Source organism: Anarhichas minor, unplaced genomic scaffold, assembly GCF_050575085.1.
Source record: "Anarhichas minor isolate MPS153535 unplaced genomic scaffold, ASM5057508v1 ptg000045l, whole genome shotgun sequence".
Taxonomy (NCBI): domain Eukaryota; kingdom Metazoa; phylum Chordata; class Actinopteri; order Perciformes; family Anarhichadidae; genus Anarhichas; species Anarhichas minor.
The window spans coordinates 8,767,239-8,795,118 of NW_027466491.1; the positions used below are offsets into that span (position 1 = coordinate 8,767,239).

The 27,880-nt window shown below is 41.8% G+C and overlaps 1 protein-coding gene and 1 long non-coding RNA gene across 2 annotated transcripts; one reads left to right on the forward strand and one right to left on the reverse strand.

Moving 5' to 3' along the window:
• creb3l2 (cAMP responsive element binding protein 3-like 2) lies at positions 1–23,233 on the forward strand. The gene is made up of 12 exons (XM_076111644.1): positions 1–586; positions 16,114–16,357; positions 16,471–16,694; positions 16,781–16,859; positions 17,009–17,211; positions 17,377–17,523; positions 17,682–17,740; positions 17,910–17,978; positions 19,675–19,774; positions 20,026–20,155; positions 20,852–21,086; positions 21,371–23,233. Exons 1-12 carry the CDS (start codon positions 488–490, stop codon positions 21,444–21,446), a joined length of 1,665 nt encoding a protein of 554 aa, XP_075967759.1. The 5' UTR covers positions 1–487; the 3' UTR covers positions 21,447–23,233.
• On the reverse strand, positions 23,078–27,817 carry LOC142971050 (uncharacterized). The gene is made up of 2 exons (XR_012959328.1): positions 24,496–27,817; positions 23,078–24,070 (listed from the first exon to the last, which is right to left on the reverse strand). It is a non-coding gene; the product is annotated as an uncharacterized LOC142971050 (long non-coding RNA).
• Positions 27,818–27,880: the final 63 nt, after the last annotated feature.

A 27,880-nucleotide genomic window follows, 5' to 3' on the forward strand; every position in this document is an offset into this window, starting at 1 on the left:
TTTCCCCCAATTTCTCTGCTTCTCCGTGACTCCGCCCCTGCATTCCTGTGTGTCTGGGCTGTGAAGAAGAGGAGGAGGACGCTGCAGAAAGCTGAAGCAGAGAGCAGATGATCATCAACAACAACAACGCTCAGCTTCAATCTGACTGACACATCGAGCATTTATCCCTCAAGTCTGAACCAACGGCACGTGTTTCTATTTATTCTACTTATTTCCTTTAACGAGTTGTTGGAAACTTTTCTTTTTTTTTTACACCGGAGTTGGAGCTTTCTTTTTGGAGTTTTGGTTTTCAGTCCGACTGCACTGCAACAAAACACCCGTTTTTGTTTTCGCTGCATTTTTATTTCTGCGGCAAAAAACAACAACAAACCGGGCAGAAGAGAGTGTGTGTGAGTGTGAGTGTGAGTGTGTGTGTGTGTGTGTGTGTGTGTGTGTGTGTGTGTGTGTGTGTGTGTGTGTGTGTGTGTGTGTGTGTGTGGAGGAAATCATGGAGATCCTGGACGGTAGTGAACCGTTTCTACACTGGGACCGGAACCTCAGCGAGCTGTCTGAGGCTGGAGAGATCGACCGTGTGCTCTACACCAATGTAAGTTATCGATCAGGGTGATTGTCTCTGAAGCCTGTCAGTGAGAAATAATCACCTTTTAATCACTTTGATTGAGACGAGGGGGGAGGGAAGTGTGTGTGTGTGTGTGTGTGCGTGTGTGTGTGTTGGTACCCGGCTCTCCATTCACAACTTGAGCCTTAAGGTCCAGGATGCAACTTTCTTTTGGATGATTTCTCAGCCTCCTTTTCCTTTCTTTCTTTTCTTTGAAACGCATTTGGTGACAAAGTATTCAAAATGAGAGATAACGCAGATAAACTGTCTATAAATGACAAAAAACAACAACTAGTTTTTGAGGATATGGAACTTCAAAATAAGACTTTTAATGTTCTTTTAGTGTTTTAACTTGTGATGAACATTTATGTCAGAAAGGTTATAACTCAGATACTTTATGTGACATGGGGTGGTACACTTTATAAAGCTTTTAATGAAGAGTTTATACTTAATATCATATTGGAAAAAATACCTGTTTTCATACTTTCTCTTTGGACTTTGTTTATAGCAAATTGCAGGTCAAAGTTGAACCAAATAGTGACTGATTCTAGGAGCATTGCGTCGGTGTTAAAGCCATCTTTTTCAGGTATACTCCTAGCTTTTACTTTTCCATTAACAGATATTTTCCATCAGTTATTTTGACGCTGCTTGAGGCCCCCAAGTTGAAAATGTGGCATTAGGTTTCTTCCAAAATGTATTCGTTGTTGCAAATTAGTTGTATTTTAACAACGTTATTTCTAGGGGACGGTGTTGAATAGTTTGTGAACATGTTTGAGTCTAAAGACGTAAAGTTATTGTGTACGTTTTTGCCGAGTTACATATCACGACGAATACCACTTTTAATAGAAATAAGTTGCACACACAGCATCTCCTCAGGAAAGCTGCTTTAAAATGGCCTTCAGTTGATGTGTGTAGTCCAGCCATATGTCTCTCGAGAGGAGAGTGTGTGTGTGAGTGAGCCAGAGACTGTGTGTGTGTGTGTGTGTGTGTGTGTGTGTGTGTGTGTGTGTAGACGATGGGAGGGAGCATTTGGGTTTACAGTGGAAAAAAATCCAGCTGGCTTGCATGACTGGAATCAGACACCACAGAGGCCTATTGAGCCCTGAGACTGAGACAATACACACACACACACACACACACACACACACACACACACTCTTGTAGGAAAACCTGCAGACAGGTAAAGACTTGTGCTGATAAAACTTCAGAGCATTCAAGCTGTGAATGTGGGCCTTTTTAAACGAGTCCCGAGGCTACGAGTCCTGTAACATCGGACCAGCTGTTCAAAATTTACTGCACGTTTTTGGAAGATTGTGTGATGAGAAGAAAGATCTTCCTCTATGAAAGTGCCGTACTAAGATTCAAATTCTGTAATCTTTTGCATTTAATTATAATTTATTCCAACTTGCGTCTTTATTCTACTTCTGATGACATTTAAAGTCACATTATCTAACCCGCTTTAAAGGGCCCGTGTAATGGAATATAATACTAAAAACTTTGTTTTGGTTTGTTTCACATGAACCTAAGAGTCTTTATGTTTTCGTTGGCTTAGAAAACATCATATCTAACATAAGGAGCGGGTGCTCTTGCCTCTTGACCGCCATGTTGCACCTCCATGTTTCTACGGTAGCCCAGAAAGGACAAAACAAGCACTGGCTCTAGAGAGTTCATGTTTTCATGTCACCTGAAGGCCACGGTAGTTCTCCGACACGCTGCGGTACCCTGAGGCACACGGTGCATAGCGTTGATACTTACGTTGCTCCTATAGTAGTGTTATTATGGTATGATCACCATCTTGGAAAGGGAGTCAGCTGGTTGCAATCTGCAACCACAACGCCAGATGCAACCAAATCCTAAACACTAACCCTTTTAAGAATCGTAAAAATGAATGCTTATTAATTTTGAATATCAATATGCATTTAATAAATAAATCAAGACTAGTTCTTCTTTCATACATTATTACACATTAGCTGCTTTTAATTTGTTTTGATACTTGTGATTTTGGCTCTGCATTTCTTGCTATTGTATCAAAACGACTTTGTGTTGCTGTCCCACTTTACTGCTCTCAACTATCCGAAGCTCAAAGTTGAACCTCTCCAGGTGTTACATGAAGCCTCGCTCTGCCGCTCATGCCGACGGCACACAAAGGTCAGGTTGTGTTAAGCAGCGGGACTAAGATGCTCTTGTTAGAGAGGTGAATATTCTATATATATATATATATATAGTAAAGCATGAATAGCATGTGTGTGCGAGTGGGGGATGCATGAAGACTGCAGTGTTTGAATCCCGGGCAGCTTGGGAAACAGACTGGAGTCTTTGTTGGGTCTCAGTCTCACTTTCTCGCTCTCACTTTCTCTCCCGGGGGTTTTGTTGACGTGAGATTCCTCACAACAATGTAAAGCCTCTCGGTCGGTCGCATGTGTGGGATTCTCGATCTCTGCTTCCCTCCTCAGTCCGACGTCCCTCCCGTCTCCTTCTCTTTGTCTCCGCTCATATCATAATCAAGTTCCTCAGGTTTTAACATAATGACATAGCGTCATAGCTAAGGTGGGGTTTGTTCTTTTATCTCCATTCATCCACGCGCCTCTGACGCAACAACAGACGTATTTGTGTGACGTAAGTTATATCTATTTCAGGAAAGAGAAAACATGCTCCAAAACAGGAGGTCAAATTAATCGATTAATCAAAAATATCTTTGTTTCTTCTTCAGTTTTCCGTAAGAGCCGAAAAGACTGCTTTAACTTTGTGGTTCTGGCGGTCCCTGTGAACGAGATTGGTAGTGTTTCTGAGCACCAGAGTCCCTTCAGAAAACCTCTAATTTTACTGCAGCAGGGTCTGACAGTCTGCTCCTCTCAGTCCTGGTTCTCCCGTGCCTCCCTTCCCTCCAGCGGGTCCAGCAATACGTCCTGGGTCTCCAGCAGCGTGGTGTCGGTGTTGGCTCCCAGAGAGGAGAAGCTCTGCTCCTGGAGGAGGAGGAGGAGGAGACGCTGCTGCTGCTGCCGGGAGCTGAGCTCTCCTCCTCCCTCCGGAGCTCCGACTGCAGGTCCAAGGCTGCAGGTGAAGCTGGATCTGGGTCTGTCCACGGTGGACCAGTCTCTGCTGGAGGATCTGGGTCTGTCCACGGTGGACCGGTCTCTGCTGGAGGATCTGGGTCTGTCCACGGTGGACCGGTCTCTGCTGGAGGATGAAGTGTTTGTAATCATGAATTGATGCTCAGCTGGGAGATAACCGCCCGTCTTGGTTTGACCAAATGTCTGCTTTTGAGTAGAAGCTTGGCCTCCTGTCAGACAGATCAGGAAATAGACAGAGAGAAAGTGAACTAAACTGAAATGCTATTTCATGCTCTTACACATACTTGTCATTAAAAAAAAAACTTGGCGTGGCGCTCAGCACATGGTGTACCCGTGGAGAGAAGAAGAGGACATACAGAGGAAACGCGTATATTTGCTCTGCTCACACTGCAGGGCAGCTGTGTGTGTGTGTGTGTGTGTGCTTACATAACACACAGCATACCTGCAGATAAAGACTCACCTGTGTCTTTAAATCAAACTCCAGCTGTAATACAGCCCTTCAATTGATATAATGGCTTTGACAGCTTAAGTATTTACTCAAGTACTGTGCTTCGAGGTACTTTACTTGAGTATTTCCATTTTGTGATACTTTATACTTCTACTCCACTACATTTGTCTGACAGCTTCAGTTTCTTTTCAGATGACAGTTTTTCATGTAGATTAAACTAGTTAACAGGATATGAAGGAGTAAAGATGCAACATACACATTAGTGCAGTAGAAACATCAGGTATAATAGTAAAACACTGACGGGGAACATTTTACTGCAAAATCAATACTTTTCAAACTTAAAGTAAATTCTACTAATAATAATGTAATAATAATGTTACTTTTAAAATAGTTCTACAGTGTGTTTTCACAGTGTGGTATCTGTACTTTTACTCAAGTAAAGGATGTGAGTACACACACTTAGAGTCGCTTTATTCATCGAGAGCAAACACAAGGAGTCGAAAGGTAAACAGCCTGATCCGTGTGCTCACTGAGCTCAGCCTGTTCTCCGTCGGGGCAGGGCATCCTGCTCGCCGGTGGCCTCGCTCTGTCTCTCTCTGAATGCTCCATGTGTCTGTTGTGTCAGTCCGTAGGCAGCACACACACACACACACACACAGTTTATATACAGATAGTGAGTAAATGATGACATAATTTCACAACCAGTCACATTTTACTGCCAATCAAAGTTTGAGTGTCTCTGATGTCTGTGTCTATTTTAGTTTTACTCAGCAGTTATCAAAGAAGTATTCAGATCCCTTACCAGGATTTTCTCAACACATAAAGGAAACACTTCATCCTTTAGTTTATCACAAACATTAAACATCAACACATCTGGAGATACGTGGTTTTCACTGGAAGGGGATGAAAAACTGTCATCTGAAAAGAAACTAAATTTCTCAGACAAATGCAGTGTAGTAAAAGTAAAGTACTTTAAATGTGTACTTGAGTAAATGTACTGGGTTACATTCCACCACTGTGTTCCAGTTTTGAATAATACAATCAGACCGTCCTCTCCATCTTTAAATCACCTAAAGGAATGCACCTATATTCGATAATGAAGTGTTAATAATGTAGGTGTGGTGCCGGATCTTCTGGTTGGTCGACTGAGAGTTGACTACAGTTAATTAATACCTACATCAATTATTTTTTAAGACACTATGATATGGAGAATTTTCTGATTAAACTTAAATCATCCAATCAGCTAAACTATAACCCTATTAGCAAATGCTAGCATGCTAACAAGCCAAACTAAAATGGGGAACATGGTAAACCTGCTTAGCAACAGTGTTTTAGCACTTTGAGCATGTTAGCATGCTAGCGTTACGGAGCTGCTAGCATGGCTGTTGATTCTTATTTTTCTTTGGAAACTGGAGCTGCTTCCTGATTTACTGTTTATTACCATATTATGTTTCTGTGTTTGATTAATTAAAGTGACACATATCAATATAAGATATGTTTCATACACATGGAAGTAGATCCCTACACAGTTAGCTTAAATAGCTAATCTATGTAGCTAATCCATGTAGCTAAATTCTGCATTTACGTCTGGTCTAACTAAAACCCCATTTACGCCTGGCAGTAATGTGTGATCTGTACTTGGATATCCTACTTGGACAAGGAAACATTTTATATATGTTATGTTAATACAGAGCTAGTAAACTTAAACAAACTTGGCAAAAGCTAGTTAGCCACTAGCACTAGCTACTTGCGAGCTAGCTAGTGCTACTACTAGGTGTAGCCAGGTGTATATGGGGTTTAAGAGACAAGAGTTTAAATTTATTTATATAATATTTAAAATATATAGTCATAGTCACAATAATGAAATCCCAGGTTGAAAGATAAGATCATTTTTCTTTAAGACGTTGCAAGAAATAGCGACGTACACTGGTTGTAAATGTTAAGGCCGTAGACAAAATACTCGTGTGTTTTGGTGTCTTGGGGTCTAAAGGCTTCTCCTGAGGTTTTTCCACCCATAAAATATTTGGCACATTTCACAATATCTGTCTACGTTGCTTTAATCAGAGCCACCTTGCTGACTTGAACTCTTTTGGCTTTAAAAAGTGACAGCGGGTCTACACATGGTGTGCAAATGGACGCATGAAGGCCACGTTTTCTCTCTTTTTTTCCCAAATCTGATGCAACATTTCCCCCGACTTTGAAAGTGGACTCAAGTTTTTGCTGCAGGCGGACGGCCGTTTGGGAGCAAAGCGAAGGTAGTAATCAGCGCGTGAGGGATCATTATGGAAAATCCACAGGAGCCTTCGTTCTCCGAGGCAAAGCTAAATTTACCTCATCTGTCTCTATAATTCTGTCTGTCTCTCTTGATTCTGCATTTCCCCGTCCCACATCTGCCCCCTCCGGCTTTGCTTTAGTCACCATAAAAGGTTTGAAATGGATGTGTGTGTGTGTGGTTAGCAGGGTGTGGGCTTAATATCCCTGTGAGTAGCTTATACACCCAGCCCAAAAAATGAGTCTGGAAGCTGTTTGGTATAATAGCAGCCTGGTGAAAATGCATCTAACTCACCACTCTTTCTTTTCTTCTTTATCAATTCTAAAAGACACCGAGGTGGAGATTTGAGCTTTAAGTTTGGAGCAATAAATAGAATGTTATGTTCTTTAAAGTTGCAGTATCGACAGTATTTAGATGTAGTTTTTGGGGGCTTGAAACATCAAAGTGTTTCATGTGCTTATTAAACAGTATGAGATGTGAGACCCCCTCTGATGTTTTTGTTTTTTTATGGATATTGCAGCTCATATCCTGGCTCAAAGTGTACAATCAGCTTTAAACAGAAACCTCTCCATTCGCTGTCTAGTTAACCTTTCACCCCTCTTTCCATTCCTCCTCCTCCTTCATCACTCCTCCATGGTGAGCTGAGAGTCGGGACAAGTCGGCTCCTGTCCCAAAATGCCAGAAACTCCTCCATTGCTCCCATTTCTGAGTCTGCTTTTTACCCTCCTTGTTTCTCTTCCTGACTCTTCTTTCTTTGTGAACTTTGAGTTATTCATCTTTCTCTTCCTCTCCAACTGTCTCTTTCTTTGTTTTCACCGGTTTACTTTATGTTTGTCTTTTTAAATTTACTTTTAAAGTAAATTTTCTCTCTTGAATTTCCATATGAGCTGTTTTAAAACACTCAAAATTGGGCCTTGTCTCCTAAAAATGTCCTTCCCATGCAACAAACCTGCATTGTCTTTTATGTTTTGAGGAAAATGCATTTTGTTTCACAACTAAATCTCTTGCTCGAGGTTAGAGACAGATTGCGGTTATCAAACTTTCCACCTCAATAATAATGTCACACTACTGCGCACTGAACGCCGGCATTTTAAATAAAGTGTGAGGAACTGTCCAAGAAATACTGAGCTGCAGGTGTGACTGCAGACAAACTGGGAATAAATGAGAAAGATCATACTTGTCTCTGCATTCCTCTAAACAAACTCTTCATCTCACCTTTTCTCTTGAACCTTTCCATTTAAAGAGATGTGAACAAGCCCGTTCATCCGTGCATAGTTCAGTGTGTGTGTGTGTGACTTGACATTCAAGCATGTCTCTACTTGGCAAACGTCCCTCTCACAGAGCTCTAATGCTTTAACAGAGGATTTAAGATCACAGGCGCGCCCAAACAAGTTTCCCGGGAGTGATTGCCTGTGATTAAAGCGATCTCTATGGAGTACTCAGGACCGGCATTGACCCAGTGCTTTTACCCAGAATCCAGCAGGAGTCCCTCAGTGAAGACGAGGTCCCTGCCGATCATGACAACAAATGTTTTGTGGGTTAAATCCCGCAGCAAACAACCACATGAACACAAAGAAAGCACTCGGGAGAAGACGTTGAGCTTAGCTTCTTCTCAAATCTTCTCACTTCTTGTCCTGAAGTTTGCAGCAGAAACTTGTTGAGTTTCAGACAGTTGATGGTCATGAGGAGGAGAGAAGTTTGCAGTTTGTGTTGAAGGAAGAACATTTAAAAAACACAAAAGGAGAGCTGGAAAAACTAGAAAGGGGTTAGGGAGTTCACTGGTTGAGTAACGTCTGCGCGTGTGTGTGTGTGTGTGTTTAATGGTACTTTGTGACCGGTCAGTGTTACAGTGCAGAGATGGAAAAAGTTATTCATGTGTGTGTCTGTGCATGTGTGTGTGTGTTGACCCAGTTTATAACGAGCACACACACACTCAGGATGAGAGAGGGAGAGACATCAGAAGAGAGCTGTGCTTGTTTTTGACACAGTCTCAGCTGTGTTTGAGGACAGGAAGTATAGTCTTGATTTGATGATATGTGGCCAGTGTTAAGTTATGTGTCGGACTATTTCTTTAAAAACAACACACAATATATATATATATATAGTAATTTCCTGCTGGTCTCTGTAGTTTTCATCAAAGAAATGGAAAGAAGCAGTGCATTTCTTAGGGACTATTTTTAGCAGCGGATTAATCCTCATTTGGTGCTCTAGTGCAGTTATTTTCAAAGTGCAAATTGGTGGAGAAAGGAATAAGATTTATCAGGACACACTGACGATACTTGTTGGTTTAATTCATTGATGTTTTTCATGGGATTTTGTTGACACGAGGAAAGTTAAAACACTGCAAGCAAGCTTCTATCAGTCTGGTGAAGTCATTGCGTAACATCTGGAGGGTCAGTGTGTGTTTGGATGTGTGTGTGTGTGCAGAGTGGGGGTTGCACTCTGTGATCGGTCAGAATGACAGACTGGAATGTGTGTGTGTGTGTGTGGGTGTGTGTGTTTTGAGGGTAGGAGTTTGAACTTTTGGTAAACCAGACGGGGGGATTTAACCAGAAGGGGGAGAAAATGAGAGTTTTTTCCATTTGTCATCGTCTGGGTCTGTTTTTTATATTGTCTCTGTTGTGAGGCCTCACTGATTCTCTCTCACACACACACACACACACACACACACACACACACACACCCTGCCCTCTAATATCAGCAGAGTCCCCGTCAGATAACGACTGACTCATAGATGTGAACTTTGACTCGGGATCTCTTTGTCGGCGCTGTGACACTTCCTATTTTAACACACTTCCTGTCGTGACTCTGCGTGCACTTCTTTAAAGAAAGCGTGAAAACATTAATGAGACCGAAAAAAAAAAAAGGTCAAGGACGACGGTGTTGAACAGGAAGTGGACCTTGAGGTTTTGGGAGCTGGTTTGTAATGGATCAGCTGTGATTTGTGTCACATTCAGGCGTTGTGTGTTTATTCCTGTCCTCACACTGTGTGGGTGGAGAGTAAACACTGCTGGACGTCACACCTGTTATTCTCCCTCACATCCTGTTGTTTACATCCGTTTACATCACTCCACCCCCGACACAATTCTGTTTAAAGAACGAATAATATGATAATATCAAGGCAGATTATGTTGTTTCTTATATTTAAAATAGTCGACATTTAGGCAACAAAGCTACTTGGTTACGTTTAGGCAGGCAGGTTAATTGATAATGAATCCAGTCAGTCAGGATTTTCTTGTCAGCTAAAAACTTGCAGGAGTTTCTTTGCTGTTTTTCTTCCTTCCATGATTGCTTTTCCTGATGCACTTACGGCGTCCTTGATTAGTAGATAAATCTGGCTCAAATCAAGCTCTCGGGATCAGCAATTTTGAACAACGTTGCTCGAGGCTGCAGGGTCGTGCGAGCAACATGTTGCTTGATCTCATCTCTGGCTGTCATGTGTATCATGTGTGGTTGTGATTTGCTTTGGTGTGTGTGTGTGTGTGTGTGTGTGTGTGTGTACTTTTATCCTTGTGAGAACCACTTTGAGTCTCCTTCACAACGAGGACATTTCTGTGAAGCGAGGTCACTTTAGTTCCTCAGACGTTATGGAACGAATGATGTCAACAAGACAGATGTGTGTTTGTGTGTCCGTTGGAAATGATGATGTCACACATGAAGCAGCACCATGTTGGCTCCTCCAACACAGCCCGGACACGAGGCCTCGGTGCTGGGCTCGGCCCCCCCTGCTGATAAGACCCAGATAGCAGAAACCCTCCAAGGCCTGGGATTTGTCTGATTATGCTGACTCGTACAATATTCATGCTACAGCCGAGATGGCCTCGAGTCTCAGAGCTGTTACAACAAATGGTGGGTGATAAATAGTCCTGTTTACTATCAGGGTTATATAATGCAAACATATGATGGTTGTAGGTGTTTTGGCTCGTTACGGTGCAGAACAGCTGTTTTATACTTCTATAATTTCATTCTCGATCCAACTAAGAAAAGCTGAGGCTGTGCCTAATGTTCCCTTTAAAGCCTCATGTGGGCCTGTCGACTATACTGGAATAAATCACTGAACACTGGAATAACAGACACAATAGTTGTACTTTTTAGAAACCTCTCTGATTTAAAAATAAAAAGCTGCCGGCGTGTTTGATGCACAAACATTGGTTTTGTTATCAGCTGTTTAATCTGCTCAAACACTAGTTTACTGTCTCAATTTGACCTGAAGTTATCAACAAGTATTAAAGATTGTATTCCGAGCCGCTGAAGGAATCTCTGCCGCTCTGCAGACAAAGTCTCTACACATGTTCTTCAAGTGTTAAAACATTGTTAGCATTCCAGAAGATACTTGCTGCACTTCGGCTCACAGCTGCAGGAACTGAGGTTTATGCAAATGTTTTTTTTTTATCTGAAAGTGTTTTGGGAATTTCACCAGAGGGTCAGAATGGTGGGAATTAACTACGAATGCAGAGGAACTGGATTTTTTGAGAGTCTCTGGACTTGCTGGGAAGTCAAAGAAGAATATAGAATAACTTTTCCCCCTTCAGTGACAAAATACAATCGAGCAAAGCTCAGAGGTGTTATTGTTTCCTCGGAGAATTACCCCAAAAACCTGCAACAACACTGAAACTGAAACATGTTTTTTAATTTTAGGAACAAGGCTCGCTTCTGTCTCTCGGTTGGTTTTCCACCACCTGTTCATCTCTTCTGTAATATCGTGCATCTTCTCAGTGCATGCGTTCAACAGTGTCCGGTGTAAAATAGGCAACGAAAACACTAGATTTGAATCTCACTCAGACAACTTTCAAGATAAACAAAGTTTTGTTTTACTTGTGAGGCAACTTTTATCTGTGAAGAAAAGGCACATTTATTTATATATATATATATTCATTCACAACGCAGTTTCAACGAGTTTTACCGAAATTTAAACTTTAATAGTAATTGGAACAAACGTCAAAGGATTAAATAAAAGAAAGCGTGAACATGAACTGAAAGAAAAGACATAAAAACAACAATTGAAGTCTGCAGAAAGTAACAAAACCAGTTGTTGAGTTATCAAGATGTTTAATTAAATATTAACATTAGATGATAGCTGACTAGACAGGGAGAAGCTCGTGAGCCTTATAATGACTTATTGACATATATCAGGGGTTTTTAAAGTCTGACTGTGTATTTGCAGCCTGGATTTGTTTACATTTTGGCAAGTTAGCGTCATTAAAAGTATGCAGAATTAGCTATTAGCTGCTCCTGTTTACAGTGGATGTACAGACAAGTATCACTGGAGTACTTTTATACTGACGAAAATGCTAAAACGTGATGTTTCGCAGTTATAAGGAGACTTTCCTATGATTTCCAAGTGGATTTATGGACGTTTATTTGCGATGTACTGTCTTATAAATAAGTGATCTATAAAAAAAAAGCCATTATTTGCAGATTATAAACCTATTGGTGACTTATTAAACAGTGGAAACGAAACTATGAACACATTATTTAACAGTGAAGCGGCAGATAAACAGTCAGATATCTCTTGGGACTTTAATACTGGTTTAATCTGGTTATGATGGGACACGTGATGGTCTATAGTGGTGGTCTATAGCGGTGGTCTATAGTGGTGGTCTATTGTAGTGGTCTATAGTAGTGGTCTATAGTAGTGGTCTATAGTAGTGGTCTATAGTGGTGGTCTATAATGGTGGTCTATAGTGGTGGTCTATAGTGGCTGGAACAAGTCTTCAACCTGGATCCAAAACAAACAAATGAGTCATTGAGTTTATCTTGACATAACTCCGAGTGTGTCTTTTTTTATTAGTGTTTGTGAAGTTGTATCATCAGCAAAAGTCCAGGGCAAGATACACACACACACACACACTCTGACACACACTCTCCATGGAGATGACCCTTGGTTCTGTGTGTGTGTGTGTGTGCGTCATTAGTAATGCCAGTACTCTTTCACATCTGTTTTTTGCTCTTTGAGGGAGGAAGGTGTTACGTCATCAAACTTCCCTCCTCTTCCTACCTCTGCAGTTTTAAACTTCTGGTCATTAAGCGTTAAAACAGACATCCTACTTTATTCAACGGAAGAATTACAGGCCTGAGAGGACATTCCTTCCACTCCCAGACCGTTAATTTAACGGCTAACTACTGACCAACACAGCTGTCGAGGCTTTTATTGTGAAGGCTTATCACTCGCCACTCTGCCTGGGAGTGTTTTTAAAGAAATTGGTCCACCACTTAAGTACAGACTGAAATATCTCAACAACTATCCGATGGATTGGTATGAAATTTTGTACAGACATTCACGATCCCCAGAGGATGAATCCTTATGACTTTGGTGATCCTCTGACTTTTCCTGTAGAGCCACCATGAGGTTGACATTTGTAATTTAGCGTGAAATGTAGCTACAACTGCAACATGGTGACAACAAACAAGATGCTCTTTGGCTCAATCTCAGCTAACAGTTTTCCTTCGCTCTCAGTTCTGCCTCTGATTGTTTAATAGACTTTTCTGACCCATTTCGGCATCTTCTCTTCATCAGTGTTCCTCTGATTTGTATTAAGATCAGGCCTCCGAGAGGATCGTCTCTTTGGATGAACCAGGAACTGGAGAGACAATCTCTCTGTTTTTCCTCCTCCGTCGACAGACTTCATTGTGGCTTCATTAAAAGATAACAACCTGCACTTTCAGCGACGTCCTCTGCTGTGTTTCGCTATGTTACTCAGAAGGAACATGAGAATAGGCTCTTTGTTAACACCACTGCTCCTTCAGAGTGCTTACAGATTCTTGCCCTAGTTCCAGTTTACGCTCCCAGTTTTCCCATTTAGGCTTTAAGTTTCCCAGCCGAAGAGTGTCGAGTTACAGTCGACCCCAAATAACGCCTCTGCGTTGGGCTGCGAAGACAAAGAGGTTTCTGTTGTGTGTGTGTGTGATGAGTTACACCCGACCAGTGACCGATCCTGCAGCCCGGTCTACTCCCTGCATCACATTTACTTCTCTCAACCACAACCACACACAGAAAATGACAGGGAGCGAATACAAACCCTCTCTATATATGTGTGTGTGTTTGGTGTGGTTCTGCAGAGATGGACCTCTCTCATTTCCTTTTCTTGAACAACATGAGGCTTTATTCCTCTCTGTGTAAACATCTGCGCTGTGAATTAAATCTGTAAATCTGTAAATCCATGGGTGCATTAGTGCACCCATGGATTTACAGACAATATCACTGGATTACTGAAGATAATGTGAAAATGCCTCTTATTTGCTATGATTTGCATGCGGATTTAAGAATGTTATTAATGGTTTATATTGATCTGACAAAACTACAAGTTAATGTCAAAGGTCACTTAACCCCACAAAATATGGCCTTTTTTTAAAGATGGGCTCTGGATGTAATTACTCCTCCCTAAAAACTCCTCCCTCTTTTACCATCATGATGGTCTCTCCTCTTTTTCAGCTGAAACCCGATCAATCTCCTTTTCTTTACTCCCTCTTTGAGAGGATATTTTCAAACTATTTTTCTCTAAACTTGAATAAATGTTCACTTTTAATGGAGTTAACTTCATATATTTTATATTTTCCTGCAACAAGTGCTATTTTATTCGTTTACAAAACCCTCAACTGTCAGTAACTGAACCATAATATCAGCAGCAGACGAGATGTGGTAGCCAGGAGACGCTGTAAAGCGTAGTGAACTGCTGTAAAGGTGATGGGTTTTGGCTCGTGCACACTCATACGTGCACTCTTTTCTTGGCTGAAAGGTAGAAATGGACCCATCTGATGGATAAGTGTGCACATATTTGTCTTCCCTCCTTGAGTAGATTCACGGTACGCTGTCGGTGTTTGCATCACACACACACACACACACACACACACACACACACACACACACACACACACACACACACACACACACACAGAGGCCTGAAACCAGTGGCCTTATAGGGCAGCATATGGTGGCAGGAGCATGCTGTGTGTTTATGGAGTTAAGAGGTCATTTCACTGAGTGTGTGTGTGTGTGTGTGTGTGTGTGTGTGTGTGTGTGTGTGTAATAGAAAGTCTCTCGGCCTGTAATTGAAGCCACATGTTTGGCCCTCCTCCTGTTTCCTCCATCTTGATTTCACTCTCGTCTCTCCGTACGTCCTTTTGTCTGATGTCACGGAACAAAATATGTCTGAATGCTAGATTTCCTTTCCTTTCCTCCCTCCTTTCTTTTTTCCCTTCTTTCCTTCCTAACTTCCTTCCGTCTTTCTTTTCTTTTCAATTCCTTTCCCTCCTTTCTTCTTCTCCTTTCCATTACTTTCTCTCTTCCTTCTTTCTTTCCTTCCTTCCTTTCTTCCCTCCTTGTCCTCCTTTCTTCTTTCCTTTCTTTTCCTTTTTATCCTATCCTTCCTTCCTTTCCCTCTGTCTTTTCTCCCTTCCCTTCTTTCCCTTCTTCTTTCTTTTTAATCTCTTTCCTTAATTAAAACTATTAGACTTTAACTTTTTATGCTAAAAACTGCAGAACTTAGTCTTTCTCTTTTCTTCCTCTTCTTCTGTCTCTTTAAACTTTAAACTCACCTTGAGTCGCCTCTGTGTGTGAAATGTTCCGTATGAATAAAGCTTCCTTCATTTCCTTTCTTTCCTTTTCTCGGTCAACAGTTCCAGATGTCTCAGTTTCACGTGTGTTTGATTTAAATAGTTTATTTCCTTCTCATTGGCTGAGCCCAGACTGCTCTCACATCACCAATATTTCATTGGACACGATCTTCTGCCCGGCAACACAGAATCTGAGCAGAAATATCTTTACGTTCTCTCGGGAGCAATGAGTTCGAGTGAGGGCAGGACTTTTATTTTGTAGTCACACAGTTATATTATAAACATGTTGCTGTTCCAATAATGAATCACTCTTACTTGTATTAGACTTATTAGAATATTGTGTTAGTTAACAGCAAAGTAGTTAATTTATTCCTAATTAAATTCAACTTTTCTTGATACAACAAGCTGTCTTATTCTTTAAATTTTCAAAATAAAGGTATAAGCAAGAATAAATCTAGGAAAATAATCTATTCTTTGTTGTCTAACTAAAACATGAGCATCTGTTGCTTTTTCTCATTTTATATAATTGTAAACTTGTTATTTTTGGACGTTTCTCAACTAATTGTGACCGACATTTGTCACTTTTTACTCACATTCTGTTGACGACAATCAAAAACAAATCCTGCAGATGAAATATAATGAAAATACTGAAATAACAAAAGAAAAGAAACACAAGGTTGTGATGATTTGCTGGCTCTCCGGCAGTAATTATAGGTTTCTACCAGTTCCATGCTCACTAACAGGAGATGTATGTCAGTATGTTATCAACGCATCACCTGCGGGGCCTTTTGTTGTTGTTGTTCGTCACAACACCTGAACGCTCAACTCGTTAAGAGATGGAAGGGAAAGATAGAGAGAGCAGCAGGAATGTGGGGAAGGAGGACGCTTGTCTTCTTCATGGCTTTTGTAAATGTGTCTCCACACCGAGAGTCACGCACACACAGAAAGAGAAACGGTGAAAGACAATTTTACATGTATTTAATTGGCTGCTTCAGTGTTCCCTGAGGGGAGAAGTTAAAGTAAAGGTTTAGCCGTCTGTGATTACAGGCAGGCTGTCTTCCACTCTAACTATTTATCTAATTATCCGTCTGTGTCCTCGTCTCAGCTTGATATTTTATGCTTGTATTAAATGAGATAGTTTCAGTATATATTTCTTCCTTGTCTTGTGCAGCACTTCTCCGAGCTCCTCGACGATCTCTCCCAGGATGCATTGCTGGGCCAGCTGCTCAGCGACCCCTTCCTGTCCGCGGTGCGAGGCGGCGTGGAGGCCATGGAGGGGGAGGACGGCAGCGACCTGTCCCCGTCCTCCCCTCTGCCGCCTCACATCACGGCCGAGCACAGCTACTCGCTCTGCGGGGACAGCCGACCACAGTCGCCCCTGTCGCACCTGACCGGAGAGCAAGGCAGCGACGCAGGTAAGAGGCAGATTAGTGGAATTAGTTTTAAAACACAGGTTAAGAACATCAGAGTCCTTCTAAAGAGTCCCAGAGGACAGTAACACGAGTCCATGTCTCCTCTTGTGCTGCAGAGTCTGATGGAGACTCGGCTGACTGGCCCATGGAGCAGGAGGACGCCATCGACAGCCTCCTTTGTGAGACTCCTTCCCTCCTCCCTACCCTCTCCCTCTCTCTGGCCTCCTCCAGCAGGGGGCCCCAGGAGCCCGAGGGCCTCGCTGTGGCCCCCCCAGCTGCTGCTGCCGCCTCCCCACCTCAGACCATCGTCAGCAGCCACAACCAGGGCAAAGGCTTCAAGGTGAGAGTTAAGCGTGACGATCGTTGGTGATATTTTCGGTGATTTTTTTGTTTGTAACTGTGTCATCACTCTTCTTCTGTCGTCAGATAAAAGAGGAGAACATCATCCCTCAGATTAAACTGGAGCCTCATGAAGTGGACCAGTTCCTCAATCTTTCACCCAAAGGTGTGAATTTAACTGTTTCACCCTCTCACTCAGTCACTTATCTGATGCTACAGCGACCCCTGCTGGCCATTTGTTGATACATCAGTTTATTTTAACTCAAAGAGTTTTCATGGTTGCATGAAGCATTTTTAATCAGGATGTCGTTCCAGGTCTGGAGTCGCTGCAGATGCCTCCCACTCCTCCCAGCTCCCACGGCAGCGACTCGGAGGGCAGCCAGAGCCCCGTCCACGCCCCCCCCGGCCTGTCATCCCCCACCTCCCCCACCAGCCCTCCTCCCTCCCAGGCCGGCCTGAAGGTGTCTCCTCGCGCTGCTTCCTCCCTCTCTAACTCCCCTCTGCTCACCGCCGCCCATGTGAGTAATCCACCGATCCAAACCTGTCACACATGACAACAATACGTCTATTTATTGGGAGACATTTGCATTGAAATGACTGCAAATAATAAACTTTATTTCAGTGTTATAATCCATCTTTTTACCCCTCTGTTTATAACTGGCTGTATGTTTTTGTGTGTGTAGAAGCTGCAGGGGTCGGGCCCCCTGATGCTGACTGAGGAGGAGCGTCGGACGCTGGTGGCCGAAGGTTACCCGGTGCCCACCAAGCTGCCGCTCACCAAAGCCGAAGAGAAGGCGCTGAAGAAGATCCGCAGGAAGATCAAAAATAAGGTACAGATTCCTGTCAGGCCAGTATATCGACCCCCGAATAACCACCAAATAATTGGGAGAGATATTATTATAATAAATTAAACCTTTATGAATTTTGTCACACAACGTAGAGCAATCTTATGTGCTTCTTTCTTTAAATGTCTTCCTCTTTGTCTTAGATTTCAGCTCAAGAGAGTCGCAGGAAGAAGAAAGAGTACATGGACGCTCTGGAGAAGAAGTAAGTCCTCCTCCTCGTCTTCATTCTTCATCATATCTGAGAGACTGGGACATTGCAAGCATTACGGGTGTAGAAGATTATATCATGACAAAGAGGAACTACATCTAGTTATGCTAAATGATAGATCATCTGCAGTCACTGACCCTGCAGTACTATTGTCTGACCACAGGGTGGAGACCTGCTCCAACGAAAACCACGAGCTACGCAGGAAAGTGGAAACTCTGGAGTGCACAAACAAGTAAGAACGACACAGTCACACATTCACACGCTCCTGAAAGGTGTATTTTAGACCCATTTAATTAAAGTAGTTCTCATTGTGAAGTATGAAACGTTCAGGTATCGTTGCAAAAATCTAACAAAAAGATTGTTTATCATCATATCAGCAAATACAGGTAATAATCAACGCATCACAATACACAATGCAGTGGTACAATGTAGTTTAAGTACTGTTAAAGTACTTTACTTAAGTATATCCATATCATATATTGTACTTCACTACATTTATTTAACAGCTCCTTTGATTTAACATACAAAACACATGTTAGACTTATTAAATATGATTAATCTTTATAGATTAAAGCTCCCAAATAACCTCACAGGTGTTTTCAGTTATGTCGCTGATATTAGACTCAGGTTGGAGTTGTACTTCATCACATACTTGTCATACTTCATCAGGTAGTTATCATACTTCATGTTCTTTTTGTACTTTACGTATCGTATTTATCGTACTTTATCTCGTACTTTGTACTTTTATCATAAGAATGATAAAAATGTAAATTGCCCGACAACAAAACTTCAAAAACAGGAGAGCCCCCGAAGTCCTGAAATAAAACTACTATGTATTATTATTATTTATTTATTTATATTTAATTATCTTGTTGCACAGAAACTTATGTGTACAACCTATCTCATTTGCATAATGTAACACTCTGAAAGAGGCCATTTTGCATGATGAGTACTTTTTACTTTAAGTACATTTAGTTGGTAACACTTACTCAAGTAGAATTTTAAATGCAGGACTTTTTACTTGTAACAGAGTATTATTACTTTTATTACAGAGTATTGTTACTTTTCACTTAAGTACAAGATCTGAGTACCTGTTCCACCACTTAGCTCAGCGTCTCTGTGCTCTGACGTTAATTCAACAGACCATTTCCTCCGGTAATGTCATTATTTGTGACCACTCACGGCTTCACCGGACTCCTGGAATCGATACGTAAGAGAGGGAGCGTTGCACAGTTTTTAGGGAAACACCGGAGCTCTTGAGTGAGTTGAGTGAGCTGCAGGAGAGGAGACAGCTTCGACAGTGGTGACAATCCAAACACCAGGAAATTAAAGAGAGGGGAATGTCTCTCTCTGGATGTGAGTCTTGACACATCCTCCGGGACTTGGCGTTTATATTCACCTTTTTGTTTTTACAATCCCTTTAAAGGCATTTGTTTTTTTATCACACACGGTGTAGCTGAGAGGGAAATGCTGACTGCATTTTTATTGTGGAATCAAAAGCTCCCTGTAGATCACTTCATAGGCAATTTTGCAGCCATGCATAATCATGAGGCTGTTTTTGAATGTGAAATGCTCGAGCCGGCGTTGTTCGCTCTCGTTATGCTCGGATGAGCTGTGTGTGTGTGTACAGCTCACTGGATCACAGCTGTTTAGGGTCTTGTTTTCCACTCAGTGGTTAAAGTGCGCTTCATCGTCACTGTCTGAAAGTTAAATGAACCGCTTGCATCTGTGTGTGTGTGTGTGTGTGTGTGTGTGTGTGTGTGTGTGTGTGTGTGTGTGTTGATGCTGGTGCACCTGGATAGTGTGTGTGTGTGTCTTTTTAATGAAGCAAACGACTGAACAAATCCTCTGACTAGCGCTGAACAAAAGACACTAACTCGTGTGTGTGTGTGTGTGTGTGTGTGTGTGTGTGTGTGCTTCTTCCTCAGGTCTCTGTTACAGCAGCTGCAGTCTCTGCAGGCGATGGTGGCCAGTAAAGTCCCCAAATCCTGCAGGATGGCCGGCACCCAGACATCATCATGCCTAATGGTACTACAGTGTGTGTGTGTGCGTGCGTGCGTGTGTGTGTGTGTGTGTGTGTGTGTGTGTGTGCATGCTAACAGGAGATTGTTGTGATGAAACATTGATTGAAATATTGAATTGAAAACATCTGCTTCCATTCATTAGCTGCTTAGCATTGATTCATAATGTATTTTCTCTCTCTCTATCTCTCTCTCTCTCTCTCTTTCTCCCCCTGTCTCTCTCTCTCTCCCCCCCCCCCCCCCCCTGTCTCTCTCTAGGTGGTCGTGTTGTGTTTCGCTCTGTTTTTGGGGAGTTTCTACCCCAGCAGTTTGACTCCGTGCTCCACCATCACTGAAACTGGCCTCGCTTCCAAACAGCTGGCTGTCAAAGATTCCTACACAACCACAGGTGGTTACACTCTCCATACTAATCAAACATACAGACATCATAAATAACCTAATAGTGATAACTTCATCTGTATAACACGATGCACGATGCATATAGCGATGAGATTTATTAGCTCTTCGGAGCTCTTTCTTTTGGTTTTACAAGCTGCTATATTGTGGTTCACTCTCTCTGTTGTGTTTGAAGCTCGACCTTGGCATTAATCACAATTAAATTTTACTGAATCACAATTAAATGTATTCGTTGAACGATATAGAAATACATTTGTTTTCAATTACTGTCTCTTCCTGCTGTTTCTATTTGTAATGAATCATTATTTTCCCGGCTATAAAACTGCGGAGCTCCATTATAACATCGGCAATAATCAGATTCCACCTACAGCGCTGCAATAATAGAAAGCTGCACCGCTACTGATTACAAGAGCTGACCTTTCACTACATCCTCTCTACTACCTCCCACACACACACACACGCACACACACACACACACACACACACACACACACACACACACACACAGTTTTATAATAGAGACCAGATATCATTTTCTTGACAATCAAATTCAGTTTCCTGCCCACACACACACAAAACACACAAAATACATTGTTTGCACTGCAAAAAACTTTATTAACCTGTTTAAGAAAACACTAACATATCAATAGATAATATCTAAATTAAAATGTCTTTTCTCCTCTTTTAGTGAAGTCGAGGAATCTGTTATCGACCTTCGAAGACGAGCAGCCGCACCTCCTCGGTCTGGGCGGGGAGTATCCCGACCAATGGGAGGACACGACGGCCGTCGTCCTGGCGGCGTGGCGGCGCTCAGAGCAACAGAAGGAGGCCGTGGAGCCCAGCAGGGTGGAAACACACCCACCCTTCAGAAATACAAGCAACGATACGCAGACATCCAAAAACATGCTGCTGGATCTGCACAGGTGAGCTCACAGAAACAGTTACCTGGAATAAACATCAATACACGTATTTAATCATAATCAACAGGGTTATTCATTCTGATATGGTATTGATCCAGGAAACAATCCTCCCTAAACCCTAAAAAGTAGTTCCGAGACTTTTTTTACCTGTGACCCCTCACCACAAGTTATATATATCTAAATATTTCTGAAAACGATGTATTAAAAACTAGATTGAAACAATATGACCTGACCTAGAAATGAAATAAAAATAAACGCACTGAACTCTCCTGTCTTTTGTCCCTCAGGTCTCTGGAGCAGAGGACGAATGAGAGCAGCAGTAAAGTGTTCGAGCTGGAGCGAACGGTCAACGAGACCTCCTGAGATTCATGTCAACACACACACACACACACACACACACACACACACACACACACACACGTAGAGCTGGTTCAGTGTCCTGGAGCAAACCTCATGCAGTAGTTCCCACTGCTGATTGTTCCATCTCTGCTTAATACACTGTAATGATAATAATAATAGTAATAATTAAGAGGCTGGTTGCACTGAATATTTTTTACATGAGTCAACTTATCAGTTGTATCTGGCTTGACTCACATTGTGATGAATTCCAACAGATACTTTGAATAATGCAGCGTGGCATTTATTCCAGTGGAAAGCTTATTAAAATACGACGTGTGAGGCTTTTTACAGGACATTGACGGAGAACCTTTGTATTTATAGAAACCTTTTTTTGTTTTGTTTTATTTTCGTAAAATTATTGCTCTTCGTAGTTCTTTTATTATTAAATGGTTTTATTCCATTCCGGTGAGGCGTACATCCCATTTTGATACGTGTTTGTGTTCATAATATATATATATTTGTGTTATTTTTTATTTTATTGTTCTCTTTTATATATTGTTATGTATATTCTCTTCAGCTGACTTGACATTTCATACATTGAGGGCTTAGCTCGACGTTCCTGCGCTCATTTAGAAACATTGTTGATGGTAGAAAGTCATATTTGGGATGTTTTTAGGTGTGTTGATCGATCTGCGGCTCAAATCTGACAGCCGGTTAGCTTAGCTTAGCATAAAGACTGGAAACGTATGGAAACAGCTAGCCTTGTTCTGACCAAAGATATAAAAAACAATTTCCAGCAACTCTAAAACACACTAATTAACAAATGAGATATGACGTACTCATTACTGAGCTTTATAGTTGTGATGCTGGCTGTTTCCCCCTGTTTCCAGTCTTCATGCTAAGCTAAGCTAAGCTAACCGCCTGCCGACAGCAGCTTCGAATTGATCGTACAAACATGAGACAGGCATCGATCTTCTCGTCTTTAAGTGTTTTTTAAATGTGCAGAGGAACCACAGAGTGAACTTTTTGCAGTAACTGTTGATGGCCTTTTAACCCTGCGATGCTTCTGCCTTTAACACTTTCACGGTCAGCTCCGAGAGTCTGTACCTCGCTCTGTTCTCTCAGCGTTTGCCAAAACAAACATCTATTTTTGTAAATATAAGTTGTGAATGAATAAGCAAGTCTAAATGTGTGTGGGACCTGTAGTTTATAAACCAATCCATAATTCATTCAGAGTCTATTTTGGATGCGACGTTGTTGATAAATTATGAACGTACGATGCTTTAGCTTCACGGTGTGTCCTCACTGTCTGTTGGCTTTAGTTTAAAAGTGTTTTAAAGTTGTTTTTATAGTTTTCGTTTATGTGTGTTACAGACTCCTTGTAAATACAAACATCCCATTTGTTAAAAACTCAAGTTATTTAAGTTCAGAAAGGTCAGAAATGATATTTTACAGACTGAGGATGAATCAAACTGTCCTCAGAAATAGACCACAGTCCTGTTTAGAGACTAGAAGACAACATTTGTATATCTCGGTCTCGTGTTTTGTCAAAGATTTGTTGTTGAATCTGTACGTTAGGATGCACGATGATAGTCTTTGCTCCAAGAGTCTGCAGGAGAGGTCGTAGGAAACGCAAGATTTTAACTTAATTTAGATTTATTTTATTTCGTGGAAACGTCTCCTCCAGTGAAGAGCTTTTTCCCAAATCAGCTTTAATGTTCCGTGTTGCTTCAGTGTAAAGCCACTCCTGTCTCTTTGCTTTCAAATGAATATTCAGTATTTTCTTTAGTAAAAGAATATTTTGCAAAACAGATGATTGTGTTTGGTCTGTTTGTTGACGTTAGAGAAGACATAAAAACAAATGTTAGCTCGCTAACATCTTGAAGTTACTGTGAGGACCTTTTATCTGGTTCTGAACCAGTCTCAGTTTAGTCCTGATCCTCTATCAGATCTCCATCAGCAAAGAGACCATCAGAGAGAAGATGGTCTGTTTCTATAGAGTTATTCTTAATGCTCGTCATCGGAGCCACCGGGTCGGATTCTGGTGAAACCAGATGAAATCATGCAGGTTCACCAGAAACTCCTTCAGCTCAGACTCCAGCAGAGACCGGTCCACCGTGGACGGACCCAGATCCTCCAGCAGAGACCGGTCCACCGTGGACGGACCCAGATCCGGCTTCTCCTGCAGCCTTGGACCTGGAGTCGGAGCTCCGGAGGGAGGAGGAGAGCTCAGCTCCCGGCAGCAGCAGCGTCTCCTCCTCCTCCTCCTCCAGGAGCAGAGCTTCTCCTCTCTGGGAGCCAACACCGACACCACGCTGCTGGAGACCCAGGACGTATTGCTGGAACCAGGACCCTGCTGCAGTAAAATGAGAGCCTTTCTAAAGGAACTCTGGTGCTCACAAACAACCTCATAAATGCTGCTAGTAGACTCTTTTTCTTGTTTCCTTAAGTGCGGCTTTCTCTCCAAAACGAGTGCAACAACTGCCGAAAATGAAATGTTTACTTCAACGTATGATGGATAGTTTTTGTCTTCAAAGCGTTTTCTGTGCAGCTTAAATTAAGTTAGACTCCATTAGGACAGACATGTGTCTCAGGGTTAACATAGCGGCCTGTAGAGGAGCGTTGTGTCCTCCACCGTGACCAGGATCCTGAAATAGATCAGCAGCATCGCCTCATAATTACTGCTCAGTGGAAGCACAAAATAAATTTAAAGTTATGCATTATAAGAGTAAAAATGACCGTTGTAGGTCACAATTATGAGCTGTTAAGATATGCTAAGACAAAACATTTGACTTACTAAGACAAAATGATGAGTTACTAAATTAAATTAAAAGATTCTCAGTCAAAATGTTGACTTAAATTAAAGTTAGGAGATATGATGTCAACATAGACATACTAAGTCTTATTAACTCAACATTTTGTGATACTAAATTTAAAAAAATCCAGATTCTAAATCCAAATGTTGACTAACTGGAAATCAAACTAATGTTCAAAAGCGTCAAAGTGACAAATTAAAGCAGCCAAACTGCAGTTATTACAACTAGAATGACTGCGTGTTTGTCTGTAATCTCACGTGGTGTGTTTCGTTAAATTATTTATGGTGAATAGGATTGCAGACATATGCTCCACTGCTGGAAAAAAACAACAAAAAATAAAGGTACACAAAGGTGAAACAGTTCAGCTCAGGTCAGTGTTGACTCTATAAACCTGGTGGCTCAGTGCAGCAAGGCGACAACAGCAGGCGGACAGATGTGGCCTGATGTTTTCATCAGGAAGACCTAAAGAATGATTCAACATAAAGCAGAGCAACGTGAGAATATTATCATCGGGAAGGCTCTGACACACGCAGTCCCTGGACGCACCATATGGTCTGTGTGTGTGTGTGTGTGTGTGTGCGCGTGTGTGTGTGTGTGTGTGATTAGTGTGTGAGAGTGATACACTGAGAGAGGGTGCGTGTGAGAGTGCGTGCACGCTCACCCTCTGCCCTACTTTCTGACTGATGATGCTGCAGAAAAGAGGAGAGGGAATATCCCACAATGCCACGCTGCTCGTCCCATGGGCCAGATGGATGGACAGACAGACAGACGGACAGACAGACACAGAGGGAGGGGGGGGGGGGGGGGGCTGAGCTTACAGGGACGGACAGACAGACAGGATGCTGCAGTTAGTTGAACGTGTTAATTGTCGCCGCGCTTTCGCAGTTTTTTTTAAAAAACTCGTCAAGTCGCACAAAGAATCAAATACCCGACTTCCGGTCATGTATATAAAAATAAAGGCCTTTTTCAGAGCTGCAAATCCACAACATACACAACGCCAAAATATAAACAAAGTCCATGATTATGTCCGTAATATCAGTCAGAGGGTGTTGTAATGATAAGAGAGTATTATGATATTTATCGTGTGTGACCACAAATAACTAAACTACAGTTGTGCACATAGAGAAAGTGGAAATAAAATGTGCGCACAAATGTTGTGAGGTTCCACAACGAAGTGCTTTCTTATTCATCATGTTAGAGAGACTATAATATATGAAATACACGAATGCTTCCCTTTCTTTGCCTACTACAAAGTCCAACTAAGTATCCAACTAAGTATCTACTAAAGATATTAGCTGGCAATGTGTAGTAGATAATATACGTAAGATAGCTATATGTATAGATAACTGCATATATATATCATGGGATTTATCATTTTCAGAAATAACCATTCAAACCAGTACAGATGTCTACATTATTTCTGTTCAACTAGTTCTCAGATATTCTTCTACAGCTGTAATTAAATAAAGACGTTTTTTGAGAGATCTTTTATTTTGAAGGATATGACGCTACACTTCCTGGTTGACGTTGCTTAACTTGACGTAGCTCTCCTCCAGTTGGTTTGGAGCTCGTGAGATGCAGTTCGGTCTGATGTCCAGGCGGCTGCGCGTGCTGCGCGTGCCTGGCTGCCCGTGTACATAAAGGCGGTCTACGGTCTGAAAATCACAACGGTCAAACCGCTCGAGAACGTTAGCGTGTGTCGTTTTTACTCCCCCCCCCCCCAAAAAAAACGCCCCCAATTCTCCTCTCCACCACCGGCATAAGCCGGTAGAGAGGGGGGTCCAGAGCGGAGGCGAGACATCCATAGCCCGGACCAGCAATGGACCCCCAAGCGAAGGAGCGAACCTGCGGGTTCAGCGGGCGCATGGCCTCTCTGGGAGCCGACGGAGGTGACTCGGAGTCCGGAGCCGCCTCGGAGGAAGCTGGCGTCGGCTGCTGCAGCGACACGTTCAGCAGCCTGCAAGACATGGAGAAGGAAACACTGGAGGATAAACTAAGAGGACTGGCGTTCAGAAAACAGACCTCGTATCGGTGAGGATGCTGGGACATTATGCTAATCAGAGGGGGGATATGTTGATGTTATTATCTGTTATTCATTTAGATAGATAGATAGATGCTTTATTAATCCCTCTACAGCAGCATTATGATACAGGTAGAGCAATCAAAGTAGAGTAAAAAATGGAAAAAATATTGAGGATAAAAATGCAAAATATATACAATAAAAATAGCAGAGTAAAATATTAAATATAAAGAATGCACAATATATACAATAAAAATAGAGTAAAAATATTAAATATAAAAAAATGCACAATATATACAATGAAATAGAATAATACTAAATTAACTAACTAAACAGTAGTGCAACGATTTAACCAAACAACAAACATTTAGCTAGCCCCTCATGGTTACTGTATATAAGCTAATGCTATGGTTAGGATGACATGTAAACTAGCTGAAGCTGATGATAAACACAAAGAGACTGAGGGATTATATTACAGGGGTTATTTTTTGTGCTAATTTTTGAAAGCTAAATTGTCATATAGCTACATATGTTGACTATTGAACAGCTGTGAGACTGCGTCTTATGGTGGTCATGCTAACCATCAAGTTAACAACATAACATTAATACACACAACAGCAGCAGCAGCATTTTAGCCCATGACAGTCATGGATCAAAACAATTTTGCACATGCAACAATGCTGTTGTGTGTGCGCGCTCATTTCCCAGTGGTGTTGTAGCGCTGTTGTGTTGGAGCATGTGAAGAGAGGGGGGAGGGGGAGCAGAAACAGTATTGATTTGTGGGCAATGTATGTGTGTGTGTGTGTGTGTGTGTGTGTGAATGCCAGCAGCAGCCTGACACCCTGGTGCGACTGGCAGCTGCTGTTGATAGTGAACACTGGCTATAGACCAAGCACACACACACACACACACACACACACACACACACAGTTTTTGTTGTCAAATGTCAGTCAGGAATGTGTGGCATCTATCTGTCTGTCTGTTTGTGAATGTATGTCAACCAAAATGATCTGCATTTAGAGGTAAAATCAATAATTTTAACTTGTTTGTATCTGATTGATTTATTTTTAGAAACTGTGGCAAAACAAAGCAACGGAGTCTATTGAATATTATTTGATTTATGGCTGGTCTTAAGAGTTACACAGAGATAAGGTCATACATCGGCCTGGTGAAATCTGTATTCTCTAAATTAATATTGATTAAACATGACGACGAGGGCCACCAGTAATTAACGTCCCACTCAGATGAAATATGCATCAAGTTAAACACATTAAAACAGAATTAACTGGTCATTTAGGAAGGAGGTTCATCTAATTTACAAAAGAAGGGATGCTACAGGATGATCCTGTTACAATCCATTTGACAGATGATAATTTATCCGGTTTTATAATATTGTTTTTTTGAAGATTCACAGTCTTTTTAAAGTACTGTAAGGCAATTACATTACCAAGGGAAGACTCACCATCCTTCACTTGAACCAGCATTTGAGTCTTTCTTCCTCTGCTTGTTTTCTCTGAGGGAAACCATCTTTTGTTAAGTTACCAGGAGACGGTGCATCATCAGGAAGGGGGGGGGGGGGGGGGGGGGCACAGCTGCTTCGCCTTGTCCAATTTAATAATAGC